This window comes from Rattus norvegicus, chromosome 11, assembly GCF_036323735.1.
Source record: "Rattus norvegicus strain BN/NHsdMcwi chromosome 11, GRCr8, whole genome shotgun sequence".
Classification (NCBI taxonomy): domain Eukaryota; kingdom Metazoa; phylum Chordata; class Mammalia; order Rodentia; family Muridae; genus Rattus; species Rattus norvegicus.
The window spans coordinates 81,381,875-81,407,287 of NC_086029.1; the positions used below are offsets into that span (position 1 = coordinate 81,381,875).

Here is a 25,413-nt window from a genome sequence, read left to right on the forward strand (position 1 = left end):
ATGATATATATATATATGTACACACACATATACATATATCATATTTTATTAGTATATACCAATATACCATCTGGGTATATTTAGAAGTCTATAATTTCCAAGCAAATCCTTACATCTCTTAGTGGTCTACTGTATCCAATTTTTTTTTCATAAATGCTTGGGGTTTACCGAAGTATCCAGTCTGAAATGTGCCAGAGGGGCTGGGGAGAGGGTTAAGAGTGCGCACTGCTCCTCAAGGGGAAACAGGTTCCATCGCCACCACCTACATCAAGCTGCTCATGGCACCTCTAACTCCAGTTCCAGGGGAACAACACCCTCACCTGCCCTTCATGGGCCCAGCACATGCGGTGAATACACAAACATGCAGGTACACACACAAATATATAAGCCAATCTCTGAAGTGACAAAACTAGCTATTGTGGCACACTCCTAGAAACGCAGTCATCTGAAAGCTGGAGCACATCTGGAGAGGAAGGGAAAATGGAGGGAGAGACGAAAATAGAGGCAGGCAGGGGAGAAAGGCTGATTGTGACACCACCACCAACGCTGCCCCCAGCTCCAAAGAGAACCACCATCTTTGCTGGGAAGCTTAAATTATATAGACAAAGCGGCAAGATAATTAATTCCAAATGAATGTAAAAGGTCTACTGATCAGAAATGAGTATTTTTGCTTTAGTATAGCCTGCATTTGGAATATATGGAACTCTTTGTATGACAAGTGATGTTTTAATCTCTTCATGTCTCAATATATGCCTTGCATATATTGTATGAATTACATTACAGGCAGCAACAGTTAATGTGCACCTCTACCAAACTAAAAAGTTGACAACCACACCCATGTTTCTTAAACAAATGTTAGAATTTGATTATAATTAATATAGTGAAAAGTTTGTGTATGTTTAAAAATACATGACATATTCTAACACCAGCCTGTTTCCTCTGTGTTAGATTTTTTGAGATGGGGTCTGGGATTAGCAATCATCTTCCTGGTGTACAGGGGAAACATTGGCCTTTCCTAATTAATGAGTTTCAGTAGCTTCAGTATCAAAGTACATAAGGAATTATCATTGGAAGAGTCTATTTACTGAGCACATCACAAATGCCGACACAGGGCTATTACTAATTCTTAGATATCTGACACATTAAATACCACAAAACTACTGTCTATGTGTGAAGTCGTTTATTGTTCACTGAGAATTATAAGACATGAGGCTCAAAACATGACAGCTATATGTACGTTTTAGGAAATGTTGGGGTCACTGTACTGGGATGTAAGAAGAGGGGCTAACACAGGTCATCTGAAGGGGCTCATCCACTTCCTGCTCTGTATTATAACAATGTAACTATCCTTAGTTTTCCTCCGTGACCTCGTGTTGGAACCTCATGTCACCTATGTATGAAATGGTCAAAAGTTAGAGGAATACCAAGAGTGGAGATTTAGCTGATCAGTGACTTCAAATCCCAGAAAGCATAAATAAAACCACAAGATGCTCTGTAACACAGAACCATCTAAAAAACCACAACTCTATCTTTATAGCTCAGAATAACTCATGTCAAACCCGTTACATTTTATTTGTTAAAAATGAACAGCTTCAGAACAAATCTAATGTAACTTTTCCAAAAAACACCAAAAAGTACAGTGTAAAGCGCCTCCTCGTTAAATACAAACGTCACTGTGATGCACTGCATCAATGTTCTGCATACACCTTGATGCAAAGGAAATCTTAAGTTGCACCCTGTTTAAATAAAAAAAAAATAAAATAAAAGGCTCCAAGAACCAAACAAGGATTACTACAGTCACATTCCGAGAAAGGAAATTTCCCTCCAACAAAGCATAGTGTTTTGTTTATATACAACATGTCAGCACTCAAAAGAGTTTTAACTTAGTTGTATCAAAGGCAAAATTTGAACAAAAGTTAAATTACAGATGCATGAAGAGCAAACATTTTCTATACCAAAGACACTGTTGTTCAATGTACTTAATGTCAACATTTGGGCGATTTTTAAGATTTTCCAAAAATGGAATTACTAATACCTCTGTATAATAATATTTAAAACAACAAGAAACAAAGACTTTTCTATCATATTTTTAAAACTGTTCCAAAGATAGTGTTCATGCTCAGATGTTTTTCCTTTGCTTTAAAATAAGCTACCAGCAAACCACTCTAAAATGTTTTGTTTCTGAACCAAATATAAATATTCATATTGGCAAAAATGTTTTATAATGAGTCCTTGACCTCCATGAAAAGCATTACAGCTAAGGAGAAACTGGAGTTTACTTTCAAATTCTGTGATTAGCCTCCAAACCCCTTCCCCCTCTCAAGTACAAGTACAGCAGATCACAGATGCTGGGCTGAGGAAAGATTTAGATCTTTGGTATAAGCATGACATTGTTGCTGACTTTCCCACGACTAGCACAAGCCAGGAAGAACATCAAAGACAATGAAGTCTAGGACACAATGAAGGCGGGCAGGAAGTATAGTGCTCTGTCTTTACAGGAGAAATCAACAGCAGAGACTTAAACACCCACTCAAACTCGAAATCATAGCAAAACTAAAGGTCAGACTTCAAAATGGCTACACTTGATCATCTGTAGCTGGAATTTGTCACTGCATTTTGGCATTTTACTGTAATTCATGACCTATGACTACGTAAGTACTCTTAGCACTATGTTGGCACAGCAGACCTCACACAGTAAGGAAAACCCTTTCTCCCTATAATGCCTGAACTCTGAGTGATAGAAGGAACAGAGTGAATGTGTACAGTAAAGTGTAACTTCATTATAATTTTGCTTTTTTTTTCTTTGTGACATATACAAGTAGATTTTTGTTTGGGGAGTTATAAATTATTGAACTTATCAAGTCTAGAAGCTTTAAAAAAGCTTTTGAATATGAAACATAGGACTTTTTATCTAGTAAGTGTACTGTCAAAATACCCAAGGATTCAACTCGTTTTACAAATTGTAAGCATCATTTACAGAAGAATCTATGAACACTAGATTCAAGACAGAAGTAAATCCAGATAGTCTAACTATGACTCGGGTTTTTATTTTTCCCGTTTCCAATCCTTCAGTGTGCTGATGCCTTTCATGTTGTCTCCATTTACACTAAACACAAACTACCAGGGTTTGTATTAGGTATCTCCTCCAAGGACCTACCAGATAACTTTGTAAACAAGCATTTACGGTCCTGACACATTTTGGTTTGAGACTAATCCTGAGAGCCACATTTTTTATTAAAAGTTTAGTAGTAAGTGCTTAGAACTCAGGGAATTTAATCTAACAATAACTGAAAAATGAACCAAGTTCCAAATATTTCCATAAGCCTCGAACGTCAAAACCGAAATTCTCCTACAGTTTAAAAAACACCAGTAATGATAGAAAGGCAGCTGTGCTTGCCACACCAGCACACGAGTGGGTAAGCAACAACACGGAGGTTACTCTTAGTCCTCCAGCTTCAGATTTACCATGGCAAAGCCCAAAAACTGGATACAAGTGATGAGATCCTAAATACGCTCATAAAAATAATCAATTTCTATCTCTCTGTCTTCCTTCTGCTTTATGAGGAACCAAAGAAGGCAACAGAGAGCTGCTTTGTTTGGGCCAACCATGACATCTTTAAGAACAGATAGGTATATTCCCTGCTATTCTTTCAGGGCATTATTTATACATTAAAAAAAACAACAACAAAAAAAACCTTCAAAAATAAAGTTATTTAGGCTTGTGAATATTCTGAAGTAAAGTTTCTTGAACTTCTCCGATGAACTCTTCAAGCAAATCAACTTTTCAAACAGTCAAACTTAAAAGTTCCTTGGACCTATCCTACAGTCACGAAGCGGCTTCCTCCTTTGCTGAAGGGGAGGGCGGCTCTTTGCTCTTTCAGTATTCCAAATCGTTCATTCAACGTCATCCCTGTCTATAAAAAAACAGAAAAACATTAACTTAACTGAAAAAAAAAGTCCTTTATATATGATCTTAAAATTACTAGTAATTAGTAGTAATTTACATCTTCAATTGTGTATATAATTTCAATTGACTGTAACAAAACTAAGCTATACATCATTGAGTTGCCTATCAGTAGCTTTAGAACTCAAAAGTAGGCAGTCCAAGAATCCTTATCTTCCAATCGTTAAGTATCTATACAGTGTTATACAATTATATACATATTACTATTACTGCCTATATAAAATATATCCAAAATACCTCGATCTAAATTAATTTGAAGCTCTCTGAAAACACTGTTATAAATTCTAGTGAAAGGTTTGGCAAAAAGTGTTACTTCAACTGGTGCTGGCACACACATTTGATTACAGGAAGCAAAGGCGGGGAAATCTATGAGGTTAAGTAAATTTAATAAGCTCAGAGAATACAATACACGAACTGTCAAAATCATACTGAAATGTCACTTTACACTTATCTGTCACTATACAGATAAAGTGACGGATAATAACAAATAGAACAAAATGTGGAGAAGTTTAGAAACCTCATAAATGCTGTAAGAATATAAAAGAATAAAGTCATCTTTGGAAAATAGCTTGGTAGTTTTTAAAAAGGTTAAAGTTAGCATACGATCTACCAAAATCTGGTCTAACAAAATCTATCAAATATGTCCATTGGCATTTACCTCCTCCCCTCAAAGAACACATGCTAACAGCCAAAGAACACAAAAACTTCCACCTAAAGTATTCGTAATGTGACAAATACATGTAATGAATACCATCCAAACAATACAAAGAAAATGCTAATATGGATGAAACTTTAAATAAATCATGGTAAATAGAATAAGATCTGATTTAAATAAAATGTCAAATAGGCAATCTATCAGAGTGCCTAGGGAGTGGGGAAGGGCTAGGCCACCCTGTTTAATGTGCATACAATGTTTCTGGTTAACAGAAGGCTGTCAGTGATCTACCCAAAGAAACCTAGGAGGGATACATTTTTTTTTTTTTTCTCGGAGCTGGGGACTGAACCCAGGGCCTTGCGCTTCCTAGGCAAGCGCTCTACCACTGAGCTAAATCCCCAACCCCGAGGGATACATTTTTATTTACCTGTTTTCCCACACTATTTATGTCAAACTGTAGAGGGACTCCTTTAGGAATTTTCTTAACATCAGACTGTTCTCTTTTTGTTAAGAATGAGGGCACAGCAGTACGAGTTAATCGTGGTTTCTGAGTTCTAGTAAAGAAAATAGCAGTTTAAATTAGCTTACAAGATAAAGTACTCAAATTTTCCTCACACACATTCAAATGAATTAAGGCTATTACAATGTTCTCTCAAAAAATAAAAATAACAGTGCCAGCTCCTGGTAGACTACTCTTAACTACCAAAATGTCTGACTGCCATAGAATTCCTTTTCAAGTATAACTACACCTTTTTAAAAGTTTTTTTCCATTTCATGTGTAGGAGTGCTTGCCTCCATGTATATGTGTGCACCATCTGTATGAAGAGACCATGAAGCTGAGGATAGAGTGTTGGAGCCCTTGGGATTCAAGTTACAGATGACTGTGATCTGCTTTATGGGTGCTGGGAATTGACCTAAGATCCTACACAGGAATAGTTAGGTCATCTCTCCTGCCCTGCCTGTAAAACATTCTTTTTTTTCCCCCCGGAGCTGGGGACCGAACCCAGGGCCTTCTGCTTGCTAGGCAAGCGCTCTACCACTGAGCTAAATCTCCAACCCCCCTGTAAAACATTCTTAACAAGTCAAATAACTGGTGATTTCTAAGTCATGATCTTTAATCTGTATTTTTGGTACAATACATATAGTGAAATAGTTAACTCCATTAAGCTCACATTGATAAAATACACTATAAAACCTTTTAAGACAAAGTAGGTCCAAATGATCTCAAAGTAATGACATTCAAACTGCCCAGAGGGAGGAGGGCAGGAGTGGCAAGCACAGGCGTCACCTCACTTACTACAGCACACACACTTAAAGGGACACGTTTGCTCTACAGACTTGGAATTCTGTGTCGTCTGTGTACAGTGGCAGCCACAGGCTAATTGTCAGGTGTTTCTCTATCCCTCTCCACCATATTTCTGTATGTTTGATGGAATCTCTCACCAAGCCTGATGCTCAATATCTGGCTAGACTGGCTTGCCAGTGAGCTCCAGGACCCATCTGTCTAGCCTGTCTCTGTTCCCCCCTCCACCCCCACGCTGGGATTGCAGGGTCATGCTGCCGCACCTGGTTTTATATGTGAGCCCTGGGGATCCAAACTCAGTTCAACGTGCTTGTAGCAAACAGTTTACCTCTAAGTCATCTCCCCAACTCCATGAACAGAATTTTTGAAAGCAAAAATACATAGTAAGCAGAGATGGTGGCATGTATCTGTTTCCTCAGCACTCAGGAGCTTGAGACAAGAAGTTCAAAAGTTCAAGGCTGGTCTGGGATACTTAGAAGTATTGTCTGACACAAAATTGGTAATATCTGTATTATATGTACAGATACGTACATATGAGTGGGTGTTTTGGGGGGATGTAGAGCCAGGAATCACTTGACCGTATATGATTTCCACTTTTGTTTGAGACATGGCCTTAGTCTATACTTGAGCTAACTTTGAACTCAGTATATATCTAAAGCTGGTCTTAGAATTCATGGCAATCCTCCTGCCTTAACCTCCCCAAGTACTGGCTAATGTTGCAATCCTTTATCGTTGCATCTCGTTTTATCCCGACTTAAACGGTATACTCTGAGCACAAGTCCAATGCTTCTCACTTCCCTATCATATATCAAGAGTTTACAATTTTTCAAGAAAGAAAAAAAAAAGGAAGAAAAAAACTTACACCGGACACTGTACAGCTCCAGGATTGTCAATGGATACAGTCAAAATTCCTCCATTTGTGGTGGAAGTTCGCCATCTAGGTTTGAAATTTTTTTTTCTTAAAAGCTTATAAATCTTTCAGTATATCCCACTGGAAGATACTGTTCTGTCTCTCTGCCCATCCATCTGTCTCAGTTCACCAACCAAGTAGTCTACCACCAAGGTAACATCTCAGCCCTGAACTATACATCTCAAAGCAGCCATTCAGTTTTTTAGTTTAAAACACACACAAAGATGCTGGATCCCAACATCCAGGTATAAGACTGAAAACATGGATTTGTGTTTATCAAAGCAATGACCATAAAGACATTAAAAAAAAAAAAACAACGAAGTATAGAGGAGAATCTAATGAAACCAGACAGCAGGCAGTCTCCATTCTCATCTAGAGGTAGCTTTCCTGACTTTCCCTACTTTCAGTGACAGTCGGTTACTTTTGTTTACTGCACAGGATGTTCACACAGAAAGTTCTTCCTAAGATGATACCAGGCATTCAGCTTTCCTGCCCATTCCCCACCTCTAACTTTAATTTCCACGGTTGTATTATTATTTCCCTTTCATTGTAAATTAACTACAGTCCTTCTAATGGTGTCTGGATTCTGTCTGTTCTGATAACATTTAGTAGTAAATGTAATCTATAATCCTTTCTACTTTCCGACACTTTAGATTTCCCACTCCTCCTCTTCATCACTGGTTTCACTGTGTAGTCTAGGGCTTGTCTCTCTCTGTCAGCTGTCTAAACACTGAAATCACAGGTGAATGCCACCATTACTGTCAACTCTACCTTTACATTTATTTATGTTAGCCAAAATCCAGCACTTTCATTATAATTTCCCAAATTAACTGTCTTTTTGCTTTATTTTTTACTCTCAAAGCCCAAAACAAATAAATAATGCCAGGCATGCTGGCACACCATGTAATCCCAGCACTTGGGAGGTGGAGGCAAGAAAATAAGGAGTTCAAGTCTAACCTCAGATGCATGTTGATCTGAGGCATATGAGAACTTCCCCCAGCATAAACAGTGTATGTATGTGTGTGTATATCACTATTATGTTTGTTGAAGAAGCAAACAGACTGATTATTAAGTTCAGTGACTCAGTAGATATTAAACTAACATCTGAAGCCTGGTTCACTTGGGAACTACAGATGTGGCTCAGTGGTTATCTAGCACCTGAGGGCCAAGGCTCCATTTACCCACTGTAGGAAAAATTTCATTTTGGATTTTATTTCTTGCACACTGGGACAGCTGACAATTCGAGTAGCTAGTGTCTTGTAAATTCAGAAACATCTTAAAAAAACAAATTGAAACTTACTGACGTGTTCTCTTTGCTACCACATCATCTATCAGCTGTTCTGTGTTCAACTGGGTCTGAACCTAAAAGGAAAATAAAGACAGCAAAACCCCCCGGCAGATCTCATAGAAAACAGAGTATTTAAGTCCAATCGGCCACCATGTGAAAACACAACCCGGGGTCAACATGAGCATAAACTCAGGAAGCCTGTGATATGCTGGCAACACCTCTGTTGGGGTTCACCGGATTAGAAAAGGTTCAGACACAAGTTTATTAGTAAAGAACCAAGGTAAATTATTATATCAGCAAGAACAGACAAGAAATAGAAAAATGCATGTATTAACAGAAAGAATTAATCTAGTGTCTTATTTTTCACATTAACAGGCCAAGCCTCTAATTCCTAAAGGACCCCTATGAGTAGAAACAGCACAAGCAGGGCTTTCTAATACCTTCAGGCCTCTTCTGAAAAGAAAAGTTGCCTGACGAGTGTCTTTCTGATGACTTAATTTATTTCCACTCCTGGTAAAATTAGCTGGAATGTTATTTCTGCAACAAAAAAACATGTATTAGTGATCTCAGCCACTTTGCTTTTAAATATGTTGAGGAAAAATAAGCAAAAACAGTTAAATCCATAAGCTTAAAATGTGATAAGCATGCAATATAGACTCTAATTTGCTTTCTTATTTATACAAAACTATTAAATTATATTTACAAAATTCCCTCTGTAGTATACCATATAACAACTTGGTTTTGAACTAGTGTAATTCCCAAATGTTCTACTCTCTAATATTTTACATCCTATGAAGACATTTACAAAATTATATTTTAGTTCTCTTATTTCCTGTATTTGTTTTTAAAATTATAATTTAGTAGATTAGTTCAAAGAAAATTGTACCTAGATGCATTCAGAGCCAAACTGAAAACCATAAATAAAGAGCTGTGGCTGGATAGAGGGCTCAGAAGCTAAGAGCACTAGCTGTTCTTTCCAGGGGACCTGGGTTTGATTCCCAGCACCCACATAGTGGCCCACAACAATCTAACTCCAGGGAGACCTGGCAATCTTTCCTGACTTCTAGGCACTGCACACATGTGATGCACAGACATACATGAAGGCAAAACATTCATACACAGCAAACAAAAATAAATCTTTTTAAAAAAGGGGTTGGAAAAACGACCTCTACTGCTCTTGCCTTCTTTTTTGTCTCCCTTCATAAATACACAGTAAGGGACATAATTAAATGGTAGAGCACTTGCTGAGTGCATGTGAGGCCTTGGGCAATCACAAGTATGGCAAGTAGAAAAACCTGCCAAACATAAACACATAAAACCCAGAGGTACATATGTATATAAGTGTAGATTAGTACGTTCTCTGACCCAGCAAAATGCCTCCGCAGGAGAATGCATTTGCCACGCCTCACTGAGAACATGATTTCCATGCCTAACACACATAAAGGTGAAAGGAAAAACCCAACCTCTCAGATTTGTCTTCTGACCTCTACACATACTCTGGGGCATGTATGCACACAATAATTAATAGCTCAAGTTACACTCTACTTTTTAATTCTTTCATACATGGAACAGCGCACATATATTATAAATTATAATTACCATTACATAACGGAAATACTTAAAATTCTACCTAAATCTCATTTCTAACTTTCAGAGGTTCAAATGCAAATTTCTAACACAATTAATACAGGAATCTCATGTAACAATAACATTCTAATTTGCAAAGAACCCTTTTCCCAAAAGATACCACCAAATGATTTCCAAAATAATTAGGTAGAACTGCAATTTGATTGCTACATGTCTATATGGTAATGAAAAGACCTCAATCCAAGTTGTATTTATCAGGTCATTTTCTGTAAGAGATAAATAATAGCACTTGAAATTCAAATGATGATGATGATGATGATGATGATGATGATGATGATGATAATGTAACTTCACAGATTATCAGGAAGAATATCCTAATAATTCATAAATTTTAGAGGTATGCTCTTAAATTTAGTCTAAAAGCAATTTCACTTTAGGAAACATCCATGTTCCCTAGGGGAGGCGCCTGCCTGAGTCCTAGCCCTGAATGGCAGAGGAGGCAGAAGAATCCCTACACATTTGAGCACAGTTTGGCCTACAGAGTTACCGAGCTACACCAGACTATGGGGTGGGGGGCCAAACCAAACCCAGAAATATCTACATAGCTCTGTAGCTTTCCTGTCCCCCAGAATAACCTAGATTATGCCCCATAGTTTAGTAAGAGTCAAGGCTTAAAAAAAAAAAAAATCAATTCAGCTTTCAGAACTGGTTCAATAACTCTGACACAAGTGCTAGGATTTTCACCACAATGATACTTTACAATTTTATTTTATATGTTAAAGAAGGAAAAGAAGCAGTGAAGTCCACTTGGCCCCAAGTCAGATGACCCAGGCTAAATCCCTGCAACCACAGGGTAGAAAAAAGAACTAGTTATCTCAAGCTGTCATCTGACCTCCACATATGCATCATGGTACACACACACACACACACACTCACACACACACACACACACACACACACTCACACACACACTCTCACACACACACACACACTCACTCACACACACACTCACACACACACACACACTTAAAAGTGATACTTTTAAAAAAAGGTTATATTAATGAAATTCCTTAATATTACTGTGTCTGAAAAGTAAGAAAGTTACTGCTTCCTATGTTAGCTTTTGGGTACATATTCCAAGTATCTATTTCTTCTTTATTTCCCAGTGTTAAGGATAAAACCCTGGGCCACATGCTAGCTAAGTGCACTGGGTCACACCTCCAGCAAGGAAGAGGCTATATTGAAATGACCAGGTAACTTTAAGAAACACTGTAAATCCATTCTTCTGAACATCTCTCAAGGAAAGTATTTTGTACACTGTGATGGTTAATCTCCAATGGCAAATTGGTAGGATTTATAATCATTATGGAAAGAAATCTGTGGACATGTCTGGGAAGAATTCTTTAGATTAGATTAAAATGAAGTTGGAAATCTATCCACCAAAGGGAGAAAGACCCCTTCTATAAGGGTCCTCCCTTCAGTTGCTTTTGTCAGATACTCTGGCCCAGCAACAAGACAAGTGACAGACACAGATAGTTTACATAGCACCCCCCCTTCTGCCTGAGTACTTACTTTCTGTTTAACTGATTCGGTCTCTTGAGAACGGCAACGGGTTTCCTTTGCACTTCATTTTGTCTCAGAAGGCTTGTCTTCCTTTTTAATGCTGGAAAATACCGTTCTATATTCTTTTAAGAGGGAAGACAACTGTGTTAATCAAACTGCCATTTGTCAAATGCCTTACTACAATAAAGACTTATTTGGTTGTTATTTTTTGTTTTTTTTGAGATAGAGTCTCACTGTGTAGCCCTGGCTACCCTGGAACTCATTACGTAGACCAGGCTGGCCTTGAACTCACAGAGATCCACCTGCTTCTGTCTTAGGAGTGTTGGGGATAAGACATGTGCCAACATGCCTAACATTTCTTAATGCTCAATGGCAGAGCCCTAAAACTGCTTCAATACAGTAAGGAAGATGGAGAAATTAAAATTACTTGAAACTTTCATAAATGACTGAAAAGATGACAATCATATTACATGTAAAATACAGATAAAATGGTATGGGAAGGTGAACTGGTGATGGAAGAAATGTTACCCCTCACTCAAGAAAACAATCAGAGGCACTGAAGAGTCTTGGGTGACTGGGGAGGAGTAATGCCTTGAAGGGAATTGTGACAAACACCCCCCACACACACACTCCCCGGTTTCTGGCTATGAGGTGAGCATTTTGCTCCATTAGTCTCCTGCCATGACCTATTGACCTATTTCACCAGAGCCCAGAGCTATGTGCCCTGCTGCTCCACCACTCAGCAGTACAACCCTAAAAGAAGGCAAAACCAAGCCCTGCTCCTTACTTACTTCAAGTGCTTTAGGACAACAATAAGAAGTCGACTAACACATTATGTAAGAAGATAAAGGCCAATTTCCAAAACAAGTACATAAAAAGAGGTTTTAATAAAAGATATTAAACTATAATTAACGGGGTGGGATTTAATAAAATCAAACATGTGATATGTCTTTTCTTTCCTTCAAATATATAAACTATATCCATCCTAAAACCCTAATTCAAGTTTCCACATTTTCTACAAAGATGTCTCCAAACTCGTTAACTGTATACATTATCTGTATTTTCCTATTGCTTTAGTCATGAGAAGTCCTTAATAAACATGACAATGATTTTAAAAACAGTACTTAAATATTTCCTTGCATATTTAACTTGGATTTGTTGTTTTTCCTCCCCTTCCCCTCTTCTTCCTGCCAGGGTCCCTCTGCATTTCCCTTGCTAGCCTGGTACCCACTAGGTAACTCACGGAGAACTCTGCTTCTGCCTCCTGAGTGCCAAGTTTAAAGGCGTGTACCACAACACCTAGCCTATGTATTTTTTTTTTTAAGATTTATTTATTTCATGTATGTGGGTACACTGTCGCTGTCTTTAGACACACCGGAAGAGGGCAAGAGGTACCCATCTTTACAGATGGTTGTGAGTTACTGTGTGGTTGCTGGGGATTGAACTCAGGACCTCTGGAAGAGCAGTAGTCAGTGCTCTTAACCACTGAGCCATCTCTCCAGCCCCTGTATTTGTTTTCTTGGGACAGGATTATACTGTGTAGCCCCAGCTAGCCTCACAGTCTCACACTTACAATCTTCCAATTCCATAGTCTTTAAGTGCTAGGATTATGAGGGGATCCACAGTTGGCTCCATTTTTGTTTTAAACAGATCTTTATTCATTTACTTATGTGTGTGGCACACACATGTGTGGATGGACATATATTTCTATACACGTGAGTGTGTGTGTGCGTGTGCGTGCGTGGAGGACAGAGGCCAATGTCAGGTATCTTCTTCAACAGCTCTTGGCTTTATTTATTTGTTTATTTGAGCAAGAATCTCACTGAATATAAAACACCCTGATTCCAGACAAATTGACTGGGTGGTCAGCAAGGCCCAGGGATCAACCTGTCTCCATTTCTCCACTTCACAGATTACGCTGCCTTTTTTTTTTTTTTGTTCTTTTTTTCCCCGGAGCTGGGGACCGAACCCAGGGCCTTGTGCTTCCTAGGTAAGCGCTCTACCACTGAGCTAAATCCCCAGCCCCCAGATTACGCTGCTTTATGTGGACTGCAAAGTGCACATGCTTGCACAGCAAATGCCATCCTGAACCACCTCCCTAGCACTGCCCCACTGATTGTTAGAGGTTATTTACAAATGAAGGAGATATAGAAAGGAAAACGATTATCAAAAAAAAAAAGCCCCACAAAGTCAGACTGCGATCCCAATGCAAGCGTTTTACTTATTTATGAATACTGTGTTTGGGTATGAAGTATGTGCATATGCATACATGTGCTTCCAGACAACACAAGAGGCTGCCAGAGCCTCTGGAGCTGAAGTTCCAGGTGATCCTAAATCTGATGTCGGTGCTGGGAGCTGACCCCGGGCCCCCTGCAAGAGCAGTGTGTTCTCAGCCCAGAAGCAATCTCTGCAGCTCCTATCCCAAGCTTCCCAAGTGAGTACGCCAACGGTTATTTTACAGATAAGTGTCAAGTGTTCCTCTATGAAATATAATTTCTCCTGTAAAGTACCTTCCATGCTATAGTGTTATTTGCTATAAATTAATTTTTAGATTTATTTATGCCAAGTATGGTGGTGAAGTCCTATAATTCAAGCCTCCTTGGTAAATAAATAAAGGCAGGAGGGCTCAGGAGTTCAAGTTATCTTTGGCGATACAGTAAGCTGAACAATCCCCCTCTCAGAGACAGGACAAACTATGTTTATAGATTTTTGTCATTGTTTCTTAAATACAGTAAAACAATTACTTATACAGTATTTATACTGTAATAGGAATTACAGGTAAATAGGATGTCTTAAAGTACATAGGAGAATGGGCACATTTTATATGCAAATACTACCTAAAAGACGTTGAGTCACATATGAAAGACCTTAGTATTAGAGAAGTGTCTGGAACCAATTCCCACAGATATGGAAGAACAACTGTATTTGAGAATGAGGTATATTTATGTATGGCAAAGATATCATTTAGCTATTAAAATGTTTATGTAAGTCCCAAGGTACTTTATCTAAAAATAAAAATCAATTTGGGCATGGTATCATACACCGTTAATCCCAACCCTTGGGAGGAAGAGGCAGGTCAATTTTGTGAGTTTGAGTTCCAGTACAGGCAGGGCTACAAAACAGAGGGCTGTCTTAAACAAACAAACAAACCAACAAATAATTTTAAATATACAAATAAGGAGAGCATAAGCATGAAGGACATGCCTGTAATTACAGCATTTGGGAGGTAAAGGCAGGAGTCTAAGGCTAGCTTTGGCTACCTGAGGTCCTGATTCAAAAAGATAAATTAAAAAACCAAGGCTGGGGATATACTTCAATAGTACAATGGCTGTCTAGTTCTAACTTTAATCTGTGTCATTCAAAAGAATAAATACCTAACAATCAAAATTCTCTGAAACTGGTAAGATGGCCCTGTGCATAAAAGAATCTGGTGGGATGGGTTAGGTCCCCAGCTCTGGAAAAAAGGAAAAAAAAAAAAAGAAAAAGAATCTGGTGGGCAGATAAACTGACAACCATGTTTATCCCCTAGACCCACGTAAAGGAAGGAGGAGAGAACAGCCTCCCAGAGCTGACCTCTGACCTTCACAGACACCCAGGTGCATGTGCCTGCACACAAATATTTCTTAAATATTAAAGGGGGTAGGAGGTTAGAGAAGACAACTCAGCAAATAACAGGACTAGCTGTTCTTACACAGGACACGAATTCAGTTCCCAGCACCCATGACAGGAGGCTTACAACTGGCCGTATCTCCAGATCCAGGGGATCTGACGCCTCTGACCGCCAACGGCACCTGCACTCATGCAAGTGTGCACTTACATTTACAAATAAAATACTTATTTTTGTTTGAAATAGTCAAAAGGCTCTAAAACTTATTCGTGAAAACATTAGGATAGCCAGGTGTGGTGGTACAGCACTTAAAAGGCACAGACCTCTGTGAACTCAAGGCCAGCCTGGTCTATACAGCAAGCTCTGCAGGCCAAAAAGGACTGCCTATCTTAAACTTCACTAATAAGCATGTGACAGACAGACACAGGTATAAATGGAAAACGGAATCTGGGTCAGGACTAAGCCATCATGTTACATCCTACCTTGTCACTTAGAGGTGGACGATTCATAGGGCTTATTCCTTTTCGAATACCAGTTGCTTTCCTGGCTGCAAGGCCAGTGATGACTCCATAAGGACGTCTCTTTCCCGGCAATACTCTTCCTCTACGGCTCACGCTAGTTTTACCAAAACCTACAGAAGGAAAGGATATTAAAAGCTTAGAAAGGCCAAGATACTTCACTTCTGAAGTAAGGTGGTGGACACAGTGACAATGATTAACTCAGGGCCTTCTGTGTGCTATGTAAACACTCTACCTCTGGAGGGGATCTCAACCCCTAACGTAGCTTCTCAGTAGGACATCCAAACTACACTGCTGTGATACAGAAGCACTATTTTGTTTTTGAAACAGGGTCTCACTACATAGTCCTCGACGGTCTTGAGAATACTATGAAGATGGGGTAGCCTTGACCTCCCAGAAACCTTCCTGCTTCCCTCCAAACGCTGTGATTATAGGTATGTTCCACTCTGCTCACAGTGGCCAGTAAGTCTATGTGGCTGGTGAATTCTGAGTATGACCAGTCTGAGCTGAGCTAACGACTGGGTACTTCAGGCTCAAGTGGTGACACAGTGCACATGCTTGGCTAGGGTGACCCCTCGAGCACGTAACACTTCTCTGTCAGTGTGGATCCGCACTGCAGGCTCTCCTTCATCGTCCACTCACTGACAAGTCACAACATGGCTTCTTTCTTTCAGCCCTGCTTTATTCCAACTGCTTTGCTGGAATCGTCACTCGAACTTATTTTAAACTCGGTGGAATACAAGCATCTTGAGTTTGCTTTTCTGTCACATGGCTCTCCAATTTAAATACTTTTTCTAATTTTTAAAAACAATGCCCATTATATATATCAAAGAACAAAATCAATTTTAAAAGCCTAAAAGAAGTGTAATGTAGATATTCCAAAAACCAAAATTTAGTTTTAACTATTTAATTTTAGCTTTAAGTTATAAATATTATATTTAAGTATTATCACATGGTAAGTAAGCATTCCGTACTAGTTAAGTACAGAAAAAGTGAGCTGAATCAACCTTTTACATCGGCTAAATTTATACTTGTGTACTATTATTTTATAGGCTACATTAATATTATACAATGAATATTATTCCATGTTTCATATCTTTTTTATTATATTACTTTTAAATATGCTACACTCAACCTAACCGACTTAGTAATCATCTCAGTTACCTTTTTGCCTTTTGACACAGGGTTTCTCTATGGTAGTTCAGGCCAACTTCTAACTTACTATGTAACAAAATCACCTTTAAGCTTCATCTCAGCTATTCCTAACGTTTCTGCACACGTCCGCATAACATGCCAGGCCACAGAATGATGCAAACTCCTAATAATTTATATTTACATTACAAAAACATCCCAAATGAATTCATTTATTTGTATTTCTAGAAGCCTAAGATAGAATTCTCTTTTTCTATATTATTAACAACTTTTAAAAACTTCTATCTTTGAAAAATGTTTTGCGTACTATATTTTTTTAAAGATTTATTTTTGTTTTATGTGTACAAGTGTTGTCTGCAGAAGTCAGAAGAAAATGCCAAGCCCCTTGAACTGGAGTTACAGATGGCTGTGAGGCAGCTTGTAGGTGCTGGAGAAGAAGCTGGTTTTCTCAAGGAGCAGCCAATGTTCTTAACCACTCACTGATGTCTGCAGCCCCTGTGTATTCCACTCTCACTAAATGCCCTTGTTCTACTCAGCTATTCTTATTTTCATTAGTACGTTTTACTTCTTTTTGCTTAGAGCTAAACCCAAAGCCTTGTCAATGGTAGTGAAGCGTTCAGTAACTAGTCATACTCTCAGCCCCTTTTTATCTGTATTGATTAGTATTTTTATATGTATTGCTTTATTTGTAATTGGATTACCAATGAAAATAAACCTGCATCTCTGGTTTTTTAGCTATTTATATTCTTTCATTATCAATGTTCATGAAACAGATTTTGTTGTTTTTAATAAAATAGAGTCCTATTGATTTACCAAATGAAGACTCGGGAGCCAGATGCTGGGGTGAAAGCCTGCGAGCTCAGGCAGGCAGAGAAAGCACCCAGCTCACCTTCCTACTCCACTGATGTCCCTGAAGGAAAGGGCTCCTTCTCCTTCTCCTTCTCCATGCTGTCTTAAATACCCTTCAGCTCAAACACCCTCCTCTTTCTCTCCTGGCTTTCCCATGTTCACTCCCTGCCAACTGGCTGCTTCATCTGCCTCCCGTGCTCCAGTTGACTTTATTTCGCTCTTGTTTATGATCAGCTATTGGTTAAAGGTGTGTGCTAGAGCCCAACCAGACCACAACAATAAACAGGTTTTTCCAGCTCACAACAGCAGAGGCAAGTGGATCTCTGGGAGTTCTAGGCTAGACTGGTCTACATAGTGAGTTCCAGTACAGCCAGAGTTATGTTGAAAGATCCTGTCTTAAGAAAAACAACTCAAACAAACAAACAAATGGGGAATTAGATTTATTTATAATTAACTTTATGCATCTTCACAGCACTTTACTATCTAGGAATCTGGTATATTATTTCACCATACAAATATTTTTGTGTCACTATTAGCTAAGTGAAATTTTGTTTTGCACATTTCTTTCTCATACTTATCACTAGATATTCTATGTACGTTATCAATCATATAAAAATTCATTTCTCCTGGGCTGGAGAGATGGCTCAGCAGTTAAGAGCACTGACTGCTGTTCCAGAGGTCCTGAGTTCCATCCCCAGCAACCACATGGTGGCTCACAACCATGTAATGGGATCAGATGCCCTCTTCTGGTGTGTCTGAGAACAGCTACAGTGTAGTCACATAAATAAATTAAATCTTTTTTTTTTTTTTTTTGGTTCTTTTTTTCGGAGCTGGGGACCAAACCCAGGGCCTTGTGCTTCCTAGGCAAGCGCTCTACCACTGAGCTAAATCCCCAACCCCAAATTAAATCTTTAAAAGAAAATTGATTTCTCCTAATAAGTTTTAAGCTGTCCCTCATAGGTCATAGAAAGTTACTATGGTCTTAATTGCTACTATTTTTTTTTGGTGGTGCTAAGGATAAACCCAGAGTGGTGTGCATGCCAGGCCAGAGCACTATCATGAAGCTCCCATAGTCCTACCCCCATGGTCCCTAATTACTACGTTCTTTTTCTGGGGCTGGGGATTCAGTTCAGTGTTTTACAGAAGCTAGACAAGTATTCTACCACTGAGCCACATCCCAAAACTCTTCTTCCTTCACGTAGTCCTTCATTGCTTTCATGTTGCACGTATGTATACACACACACACACACACACACACACACGATTCTGCTTATGAGAGAAAACATGTAGTATTTATCTTCCTTTTTAATAAACTATTACATGGAACTCAGCTATATATAATCTTTTGCATTATCCTTCTGGAGGCTTTTCTTTTCCCCATGGTACCAGAGATTGAATTCAAAATCTTGTAAATGCTATGCACCAGCTCTATCCCTGAGCTATACCTCTAGCTCCAAATTCTGTAGTTTTTTACCTTAGGATTTCTGGGTGACAATTATGTCATTTCCAAATGACATTGTCATCTTACTTTCTCAACTTTTTACAATTTCTTTTTTTTTTTTTTAAAAATACTTGCATTTTGGGGTTTTTTTTGTTTGTTTGTTTGTTTTGTTTTGTTTTGTTTTAGATGTAGGAGTACTCTGCTTGTACATCTGCATGCCAGAAGAGGGCATCAGATCCCTTCACAGATGGTTGTGAGCCACCATGTGGTCGCTGGGAATTGAACTCAAGGTCTCTGGAAGAGTAAGTCAGTGTGCTTAACCATTAAGCCATGGCACCAGCCCTTAAAATTTCTTAATGCAACAGTCAGAAATTTTTAGAGAATTAGCTAAGGAACTATGGAACTAAGGAACTATTAGCTAAGGTAATGATGGGAAATCTTAACTCTGATTTTGGGGAGAATGTATGTGATAAAGGGAAGTCTCAATTCTGATTTTTAGAGGGGAAAGGTTTTAGGGTAACATCTGCGACATAGAACAGGTTTTTATAACAAAAATCTCACTGTAAAAACTAAGATTAAAATTAAAATAGTTTTCTTTACTGTAGAATTTCTCAGGACTAATATGTACTGTAGATCTCAAAGAGAACAGCAATAGCATATGTCATCCCAAAGCTTATGTAACTCTTGAACCTTTTTGTGTGAGTCCCCTTATCAGAAATTTTAAGACACAGTATAAGATAGGAAAGCCTGTTATGCTGTGGGGGTGTATTAATCACTACTAATTTATCATCTCTCAGCTCCCACAGCTCACCTTTTACTACCTGCCTCTTAGGGGGACAGAACTATTTGATCAGTGAGCACAACTCCTTGTCAGTAGAGGACTGCTTGGAGACTCTAGGAAATGAGAGAACTTTTCTTCCAGGTGCCAGTGTGCTCCTCATGGTTGGTCCTGAGGCACAGGACTTGCTCAGCTTCTCCTAGGTATCATATACCTCAGGGCTCAGATCGTAACCCCACAAAAGGGTGGCTCTTCTGATGCCTCATGGATCAAATCAAATCTGATTCATTATATCAGGCTTTCTCCTGGCACAATACTCATGTGACATCTGTAGAACTGTAAATCTAAAACTTTATGTTGTGTGTGCATGAGCGTGCACGTGTGCGTGTGTGCATGTGCGTGCCTGTGCTGGCAAGAGCAGCCTGTGCTCTTTACTGCTGAGCCATGTGTGCTGTGTCTTTCTTCTTCCCTCCCTTTCCTTTACCTGCCATCTGCTTGCCTCAACTTTGATTGTTGGATTTATGTTGTTGTTTGAGGTTTTGTTGTGGCTGTTTTTCTGTTTGTCTGTCTGCTTGAGATGGTCTCACTAACCTAGACCACTCTGGCCTTCCAGCAAGCAGAGGCCTACAGATGCTGACCTTACAGCCATGCTTATTATGCCCACCTGTGACATTTCTTTTCTTTTTTTCTTTTTCTTTTTTTCCCCATCTTTATTAACTTGAGTATTTCTTATTTACATTTCGACTGTTATTCCCCTTCCCGTTTTCCGGGCCAACATCCCCCTAACCCCTCCCCCTCCCTTTCTCTAGGAGTGTTCCCCTCCCCATCCTCCCATTACCGCCCTCCCCCCAACCATCACGTTCACTCTGTGACATTTCTTTAAACTCTATCTTCTCTAAGTTATTTGTTACTAGAAATTAATTCTTTAGAGTAAGAGAATGTATCTTTATGCATTCCCCAAACCAGGCATTTAAAAAACACTTATAAATAAATACTGTTTAAACTCTAAACAATTACTTCAAGACAAAAAATATAAACATTTATAATGATACATTAAATATGGTGCACTGAATAACAACTGTAAAGGAATCTTTAATATAAATCAATAGAATTACACCCTTTTTCTAACAGCTAAATACCTGTCACAGAATGTATACCAGGTCGAGCTATTTAAAGAATTCTCAGAGGCTGGAGGTATGGCTCAGCTGCTAAGAGCATCTGCTGCTCCTCCAGATTAGCAAGTTTAGTTTCCAGAACCCAAGCCAGGGGGCCCACAGCCACATGAGCCACATGGAACTCCAGCTCCAGGGTCTCCAATTCCTACTCCCATCAGCAATGACACTCACATGTACACAACCTACATATAGTTAAAGATAAAACAAATCTTAAGAGAACACTGAGTTTCTTATGAAGTCCAGTGTCAGTAATATATTTTTAAAAACATGCTGGTATATACCTGTTAAACATATGTTATACTCTATTGGAGTTTAATTTTTACTTTTCAAAATACAGAAAAATTAAGTTGGTTAATTTGTCAAAGTTATTTTCATTCACATGAAAAAGATACTTCGGGGCTGGAGAGATGGCTCAGCGGTTAAGAGCACCCGACTGCTCTTCCAGAGGTCATGAGTTCAATTCCCAGCAACCACATGGTGGCTCACAACCATCTGTAAAGAGATCTGATGCCCTCTTCTGGTGTATCTGAAGACAGCTACAGTGTACTTATATATAATAAATAAATAAATCTTAAAAAAAAAAAAAAAGATACTTCTTTTTATTTGAACAAAGGTTTACTCTAAGATGCTGATATAGCTGCTAAAAAGTTAATTTATAATATATGTGCTAAATTATTGTTCCCAATCTATTTTAGAACAAAATGATTACAGGTAAAGTAACTATGAGGGTCTCAGAAAATAACTATATATGTATGTATTTTATCTAGTTATACCTACAACAATCAATTTAGAGTGTGGCCTCTGGAAAATTTTCAAATAAAGCTCTTGGATGGCAGAGTTTGGAGGAAAGCTGGGCATGGTGGCACACGCCTTTGATCTCGGTACTCAGGAAGCAGGGGCAGCCAGATCTCTGTGAGTTCGAGGCCAGCCTGGTCTACATAGCTAGTTATGGCTACACAGTGAGATGCTACCTTATATAAATCAATCAATCAATCTGCCTACTGGTATTTTCTTTACAGAACAGCAGTCTTCACACAGTAAAGGGTTCTCGTTTATAAAGTGAGTTTGCTTCCTGTAATACTTAAGACATGCTTTTATTCAAATCCAGAATTTTCTAGTGACCAGAGCAGTTCCACAATAGTGTAAATTATCTTGTGGTGCAGTATGCTCGTCTACTGAACAAATTCAAGCTGAAGTCACTTCTCATCAGACTATCACTATGGAAGGAAAACAGGACCACATGCTATGTAAGACCATTGGCAAATCTAAGCTCTAAAATAAGTAGTTTAATAATTTTTTTTCTTCTTTTTTCTTTTTTTCGGAGCTGGGGACCGAACCCAGGGCCTTCCGCTTGCTAGGCAAGCGCTCTACCACTGAGCTAAATCCCCAACCCCAATAATTTAAACTGCTTATAAACTGGGATTACTTTTTTTTAAAAAGATTTATTTATTTTGTGTATGTGAGTACATTGTCATTGTCTTCAGACACATCAGAAGAGGGCATTAGATCCCATTGCAGATGGTTGTGAGCCACAATGTGGTTGCTGGGATTTGAACTCAGGACCTCTGGAAGAGCAGTCAGTGCTCTTAACTGCTGAGCCATCTCTCCAGCCCCTGGGATTACTTTTAAGCAACTTAGCATTTTAAGGAACAATCAGTCAATGGCTATTTTAGGAAATAATGTTTTTCTAGGTTTTCAGAATTAAACAAAAAAATCTGAGAGTACTGGTGTATTCCATCCAGGTTTTCAGTCTATGGCTGAACATATTACACTGAGTCCATAGATAACAGCGCTTTAGACCTCACCAGAACTCTGCTGGACTCCCCACCGCACTCTCATCCTGAGTTGCCGGGCACCACTTTGCTGGAGTCTTCTATTCAGTCTTGGAAAACTTTGCTTCTTTCCTTCCTTTCTATTCAATTTGATAATTTCATCTATAAAAATAAAATAGAATAAAATAAAAAAGTAATGCCATAATTATTTTAACACAATGAATAAAATTGCTTGGTCTTATTTATAGCCAATAGATTCCTCTTGTGTCCCTAAATTAGTTAGTCCCCACTATTGTCTTCACTGTCTCAGACAGTGTGTGGCCAAGGCTGGTTAAAAACCTGCTACAGAGCTTAGGTGGCCTGGATCCCCAGGACTCCCAAGCCCATCCTATGCATCTATCAGCCATTTTGCCTGATGAAATGCTTGGGGAACAAAGGTTTTCTCAAAAAGTTCCAACCAACAGACAAAGACAGACCTACCAACTGATGAACTCTACCAGGGAGAGGGACAGGAGGGTAGATTCAGCTCAGTAATAGTGTTTACCTAAAACATACAAGTCTTGGGTTCCAACCCAGTACTGCAAACAACAAAATGTCTCCTCTTACTGTTATGCACGATGGCACATGTCTAGAGTTGCAGCAAAAGGAGGCAGAGGCAGGAGAATCAGAAGTTCACGGCCAGCTTTGACTACAGATCGAGTCTGAGGTGAGCTTGGGTTCTCGCAGTGATATCTCAACAAAACCCAACCAACCAACTCAAAATAACAACAACAAAACCCCCAAAAGTCCAATTTTTTAAATTCACCTGAATTCAGAAAACATTTACTGGATGTGCAGTTTATGCAATTCATTCACATGTAAGACTATTGTAAGGGAAAAGTGTAAGACGGTCCCCATTCTCAGTAAGCTTAAGTTTTTAGAAAAACATAAATAACTTGCAAATAGCAAGCAAATGAACAAGTATAATAGAGGAATGGCAATTTGGTTCTGTTCTTCTCTAGCAAAGCCATTCATAATTCTCTCTATTCTGACTCACCAACTCTATTATAAGTTTCACTATTTCCAAAAACACCTTCAAACAGCCTCAAATTAACTCATAAACATCATACTGTGTTAATAGCACAACAAACAATGTAAGTATGAGAAAACATTAAATTCTTATTAAGTGTCAAAGGTGACTAAAAACTAACAATATACTCATTCAAAAAAGTACCTGGCACCAGGAAGATGGCTCCATAAATAAAGGCAGCTACCATCAGGCCAGATGGCCCAAGTTTATTACCAGGACCCAAATGGTAAAAGAAGGCGGCTGATTCTCCACAAGCTATTCTGATTTCCACACTCATACTGTGGTGTGCAAACCTAGACACACAGACACACAGACAGCCGCGCATGCGTGCGCACACGCACACACAAGTATTTAAACAAAGAGGTATCTAAACTCAGCTGGGTGTAGTGGCACACACTTGTGATCCCACTTGACAGAATGAGGCAGGAGGGCTGCTGTACTCTTTAAGGCCAGCCTTGGCTACATAGTGCTACTCTATCTCAAGAAAGACAGAGGATGAAAGGAAGGAAGGAAAGGAAAGGATGGAAAATTCTCTAGTCCCAAAACCCAGTGTTATTGTGATGACAAAGAAACTAAACTGTCAACAACTAAAGCTAAAAGCTAATTCCAATCATTTTATCAAATTACATTAACCATAACTGTATTGATATAATTAGTTTTTCCTAAATCAATGAAGGAAATATGATTTTTAAGGATCATCTTTCCTTCTTTCTTTTGTTCATTCTGGGTTTTGGGTTTTTTTTTTGTTGTTGTTGTTATTTTTTGTTTTGATTTTTCAAGTCATGGTTTCTCTCTATGTAGCACTGGCTGTTGTGAACTCTGTAGACCAAGCTGCCTTCAAAATCATAGAGATCCGAATGCCTCACTCAGCCTCCCAAGTATTGGGATAAAAGGCCTGCGCTAGCATGTCTGGCTTATTGGTCATTTCTTACACGATATATTATTTCTCCCATAAGTTGTCCTCTGGCCTAAATGCACAAAGCAACATGCATCCACATATACACAAAAACAAATATATGTAATTTAAAGCACTTCAAAGTGCCGTTTTCCTCTTGAGACTCATCTCCAACTGCAAACTAGCTCACTAAATTTAACAACACAAGGGCTTTGGGTGTAGTTCATGGTAGAGTGCTCCCTAGAATATGTAAGAACCTAGGTTTGATCCTCAATGCCAACTTATAAGATAAAAGACACTAAAAATTGTTTGTTAGTCATGCTCCGTCACTGAAGAAAAGTACCAACACCCCCCCCCCCAAAAAAAAAAACTAGAAAGAAAGGCTTTGGGAGATAAAGGGAGCAGAAAGAAAGGCTTTGGGAGAAGAGGGGTAGGTGGGAGACCATCCTTTCAGAGGTTTCACTCAGTCTGCGGTCACCTGGCCCTGTTGTTGCCAAGCCTGTCATGACAAACAGCACTGTGATGGAAGGGCGTGGAGGGGAAGCAGGCTGCCTCCGCTGCCTCCTGACATCCAGGCAAAGAAGTGGCTGCCACCCTTCAAATGCACACCTTTACTAACTGCCTTCTCCAACCCGGCCCTACCTCACCTAAACAACCCATTCAATTATGAATTTATTAGTGTCTAATCCTGACTTCATGACTCAATCACTTTCCACAGCTCTGCCGGCTGGCAAAACCAGGCCTTCTACATAGGAGCCCTTTGGGAGACACTATTTAAACCATAACACTAGGTTTAAACAAAGGTTTCATAGAAATAAGTGCTCACTGAGAACAAAATGAGAAAGACATTGTTTTCCCTTCACCTACTTTCCAGCAGCTATCTACAA

At 38.9% G+C, this 25,413-nt stretch overlaps 1 protein-coding gene across 2 annotated transcripts in view; it reads right to left on the reverse strand.

Moving 5' to 3' along the window:
• Positions 1–1,165: 1,165 nt before the first annotated feature.
• The window catches only part of Fyttd1 (forty-two-three domain containing 1), a 29,565-nt gene continuing 5,317 nt past the window's right edge, over positions 1,166–25,413 (reverse strand). The window contains exons 2-9 of one of the 2 annotated variants that reach the window (NM_001399283.1): positions 22,596–22,724; positions 15,360–15,508; positions 11,280–11,392; positions 8,561–8,657; positions 8,133–8,194; positions 6,785–6,859; positions 5,047–5,173; positions 1,166–3,914 (exon numbers count right to left, since the gene is read on the reverse strand). In NM_001399283.1, coding sequence (NP_001386212.1) covers positions 3,816–3,914; positions 5,047–5,173; positions 6,785–6,859; positions 8,133–8,194; positions 8,561–8,657; positions 11,280–11,392; positions 15,360–15,508; positions 22,596–22,724 — 851 coding nt within the window. In that variant the 3' untranslated portion in view covers positions 1,166–3,815. The remainder of the gene's footprint in view (positions 3,915–5,046; positions 5,174–6,784; positions 6,860–8,132; positions 8,195–8,560; positions 8,658–11,279; positions 11,393–15,359; positions 15,509–22,595; positions 22,725–25,413) is intronic. The other variant, XM_039088498.2, reaches the window with a different exon arrangement.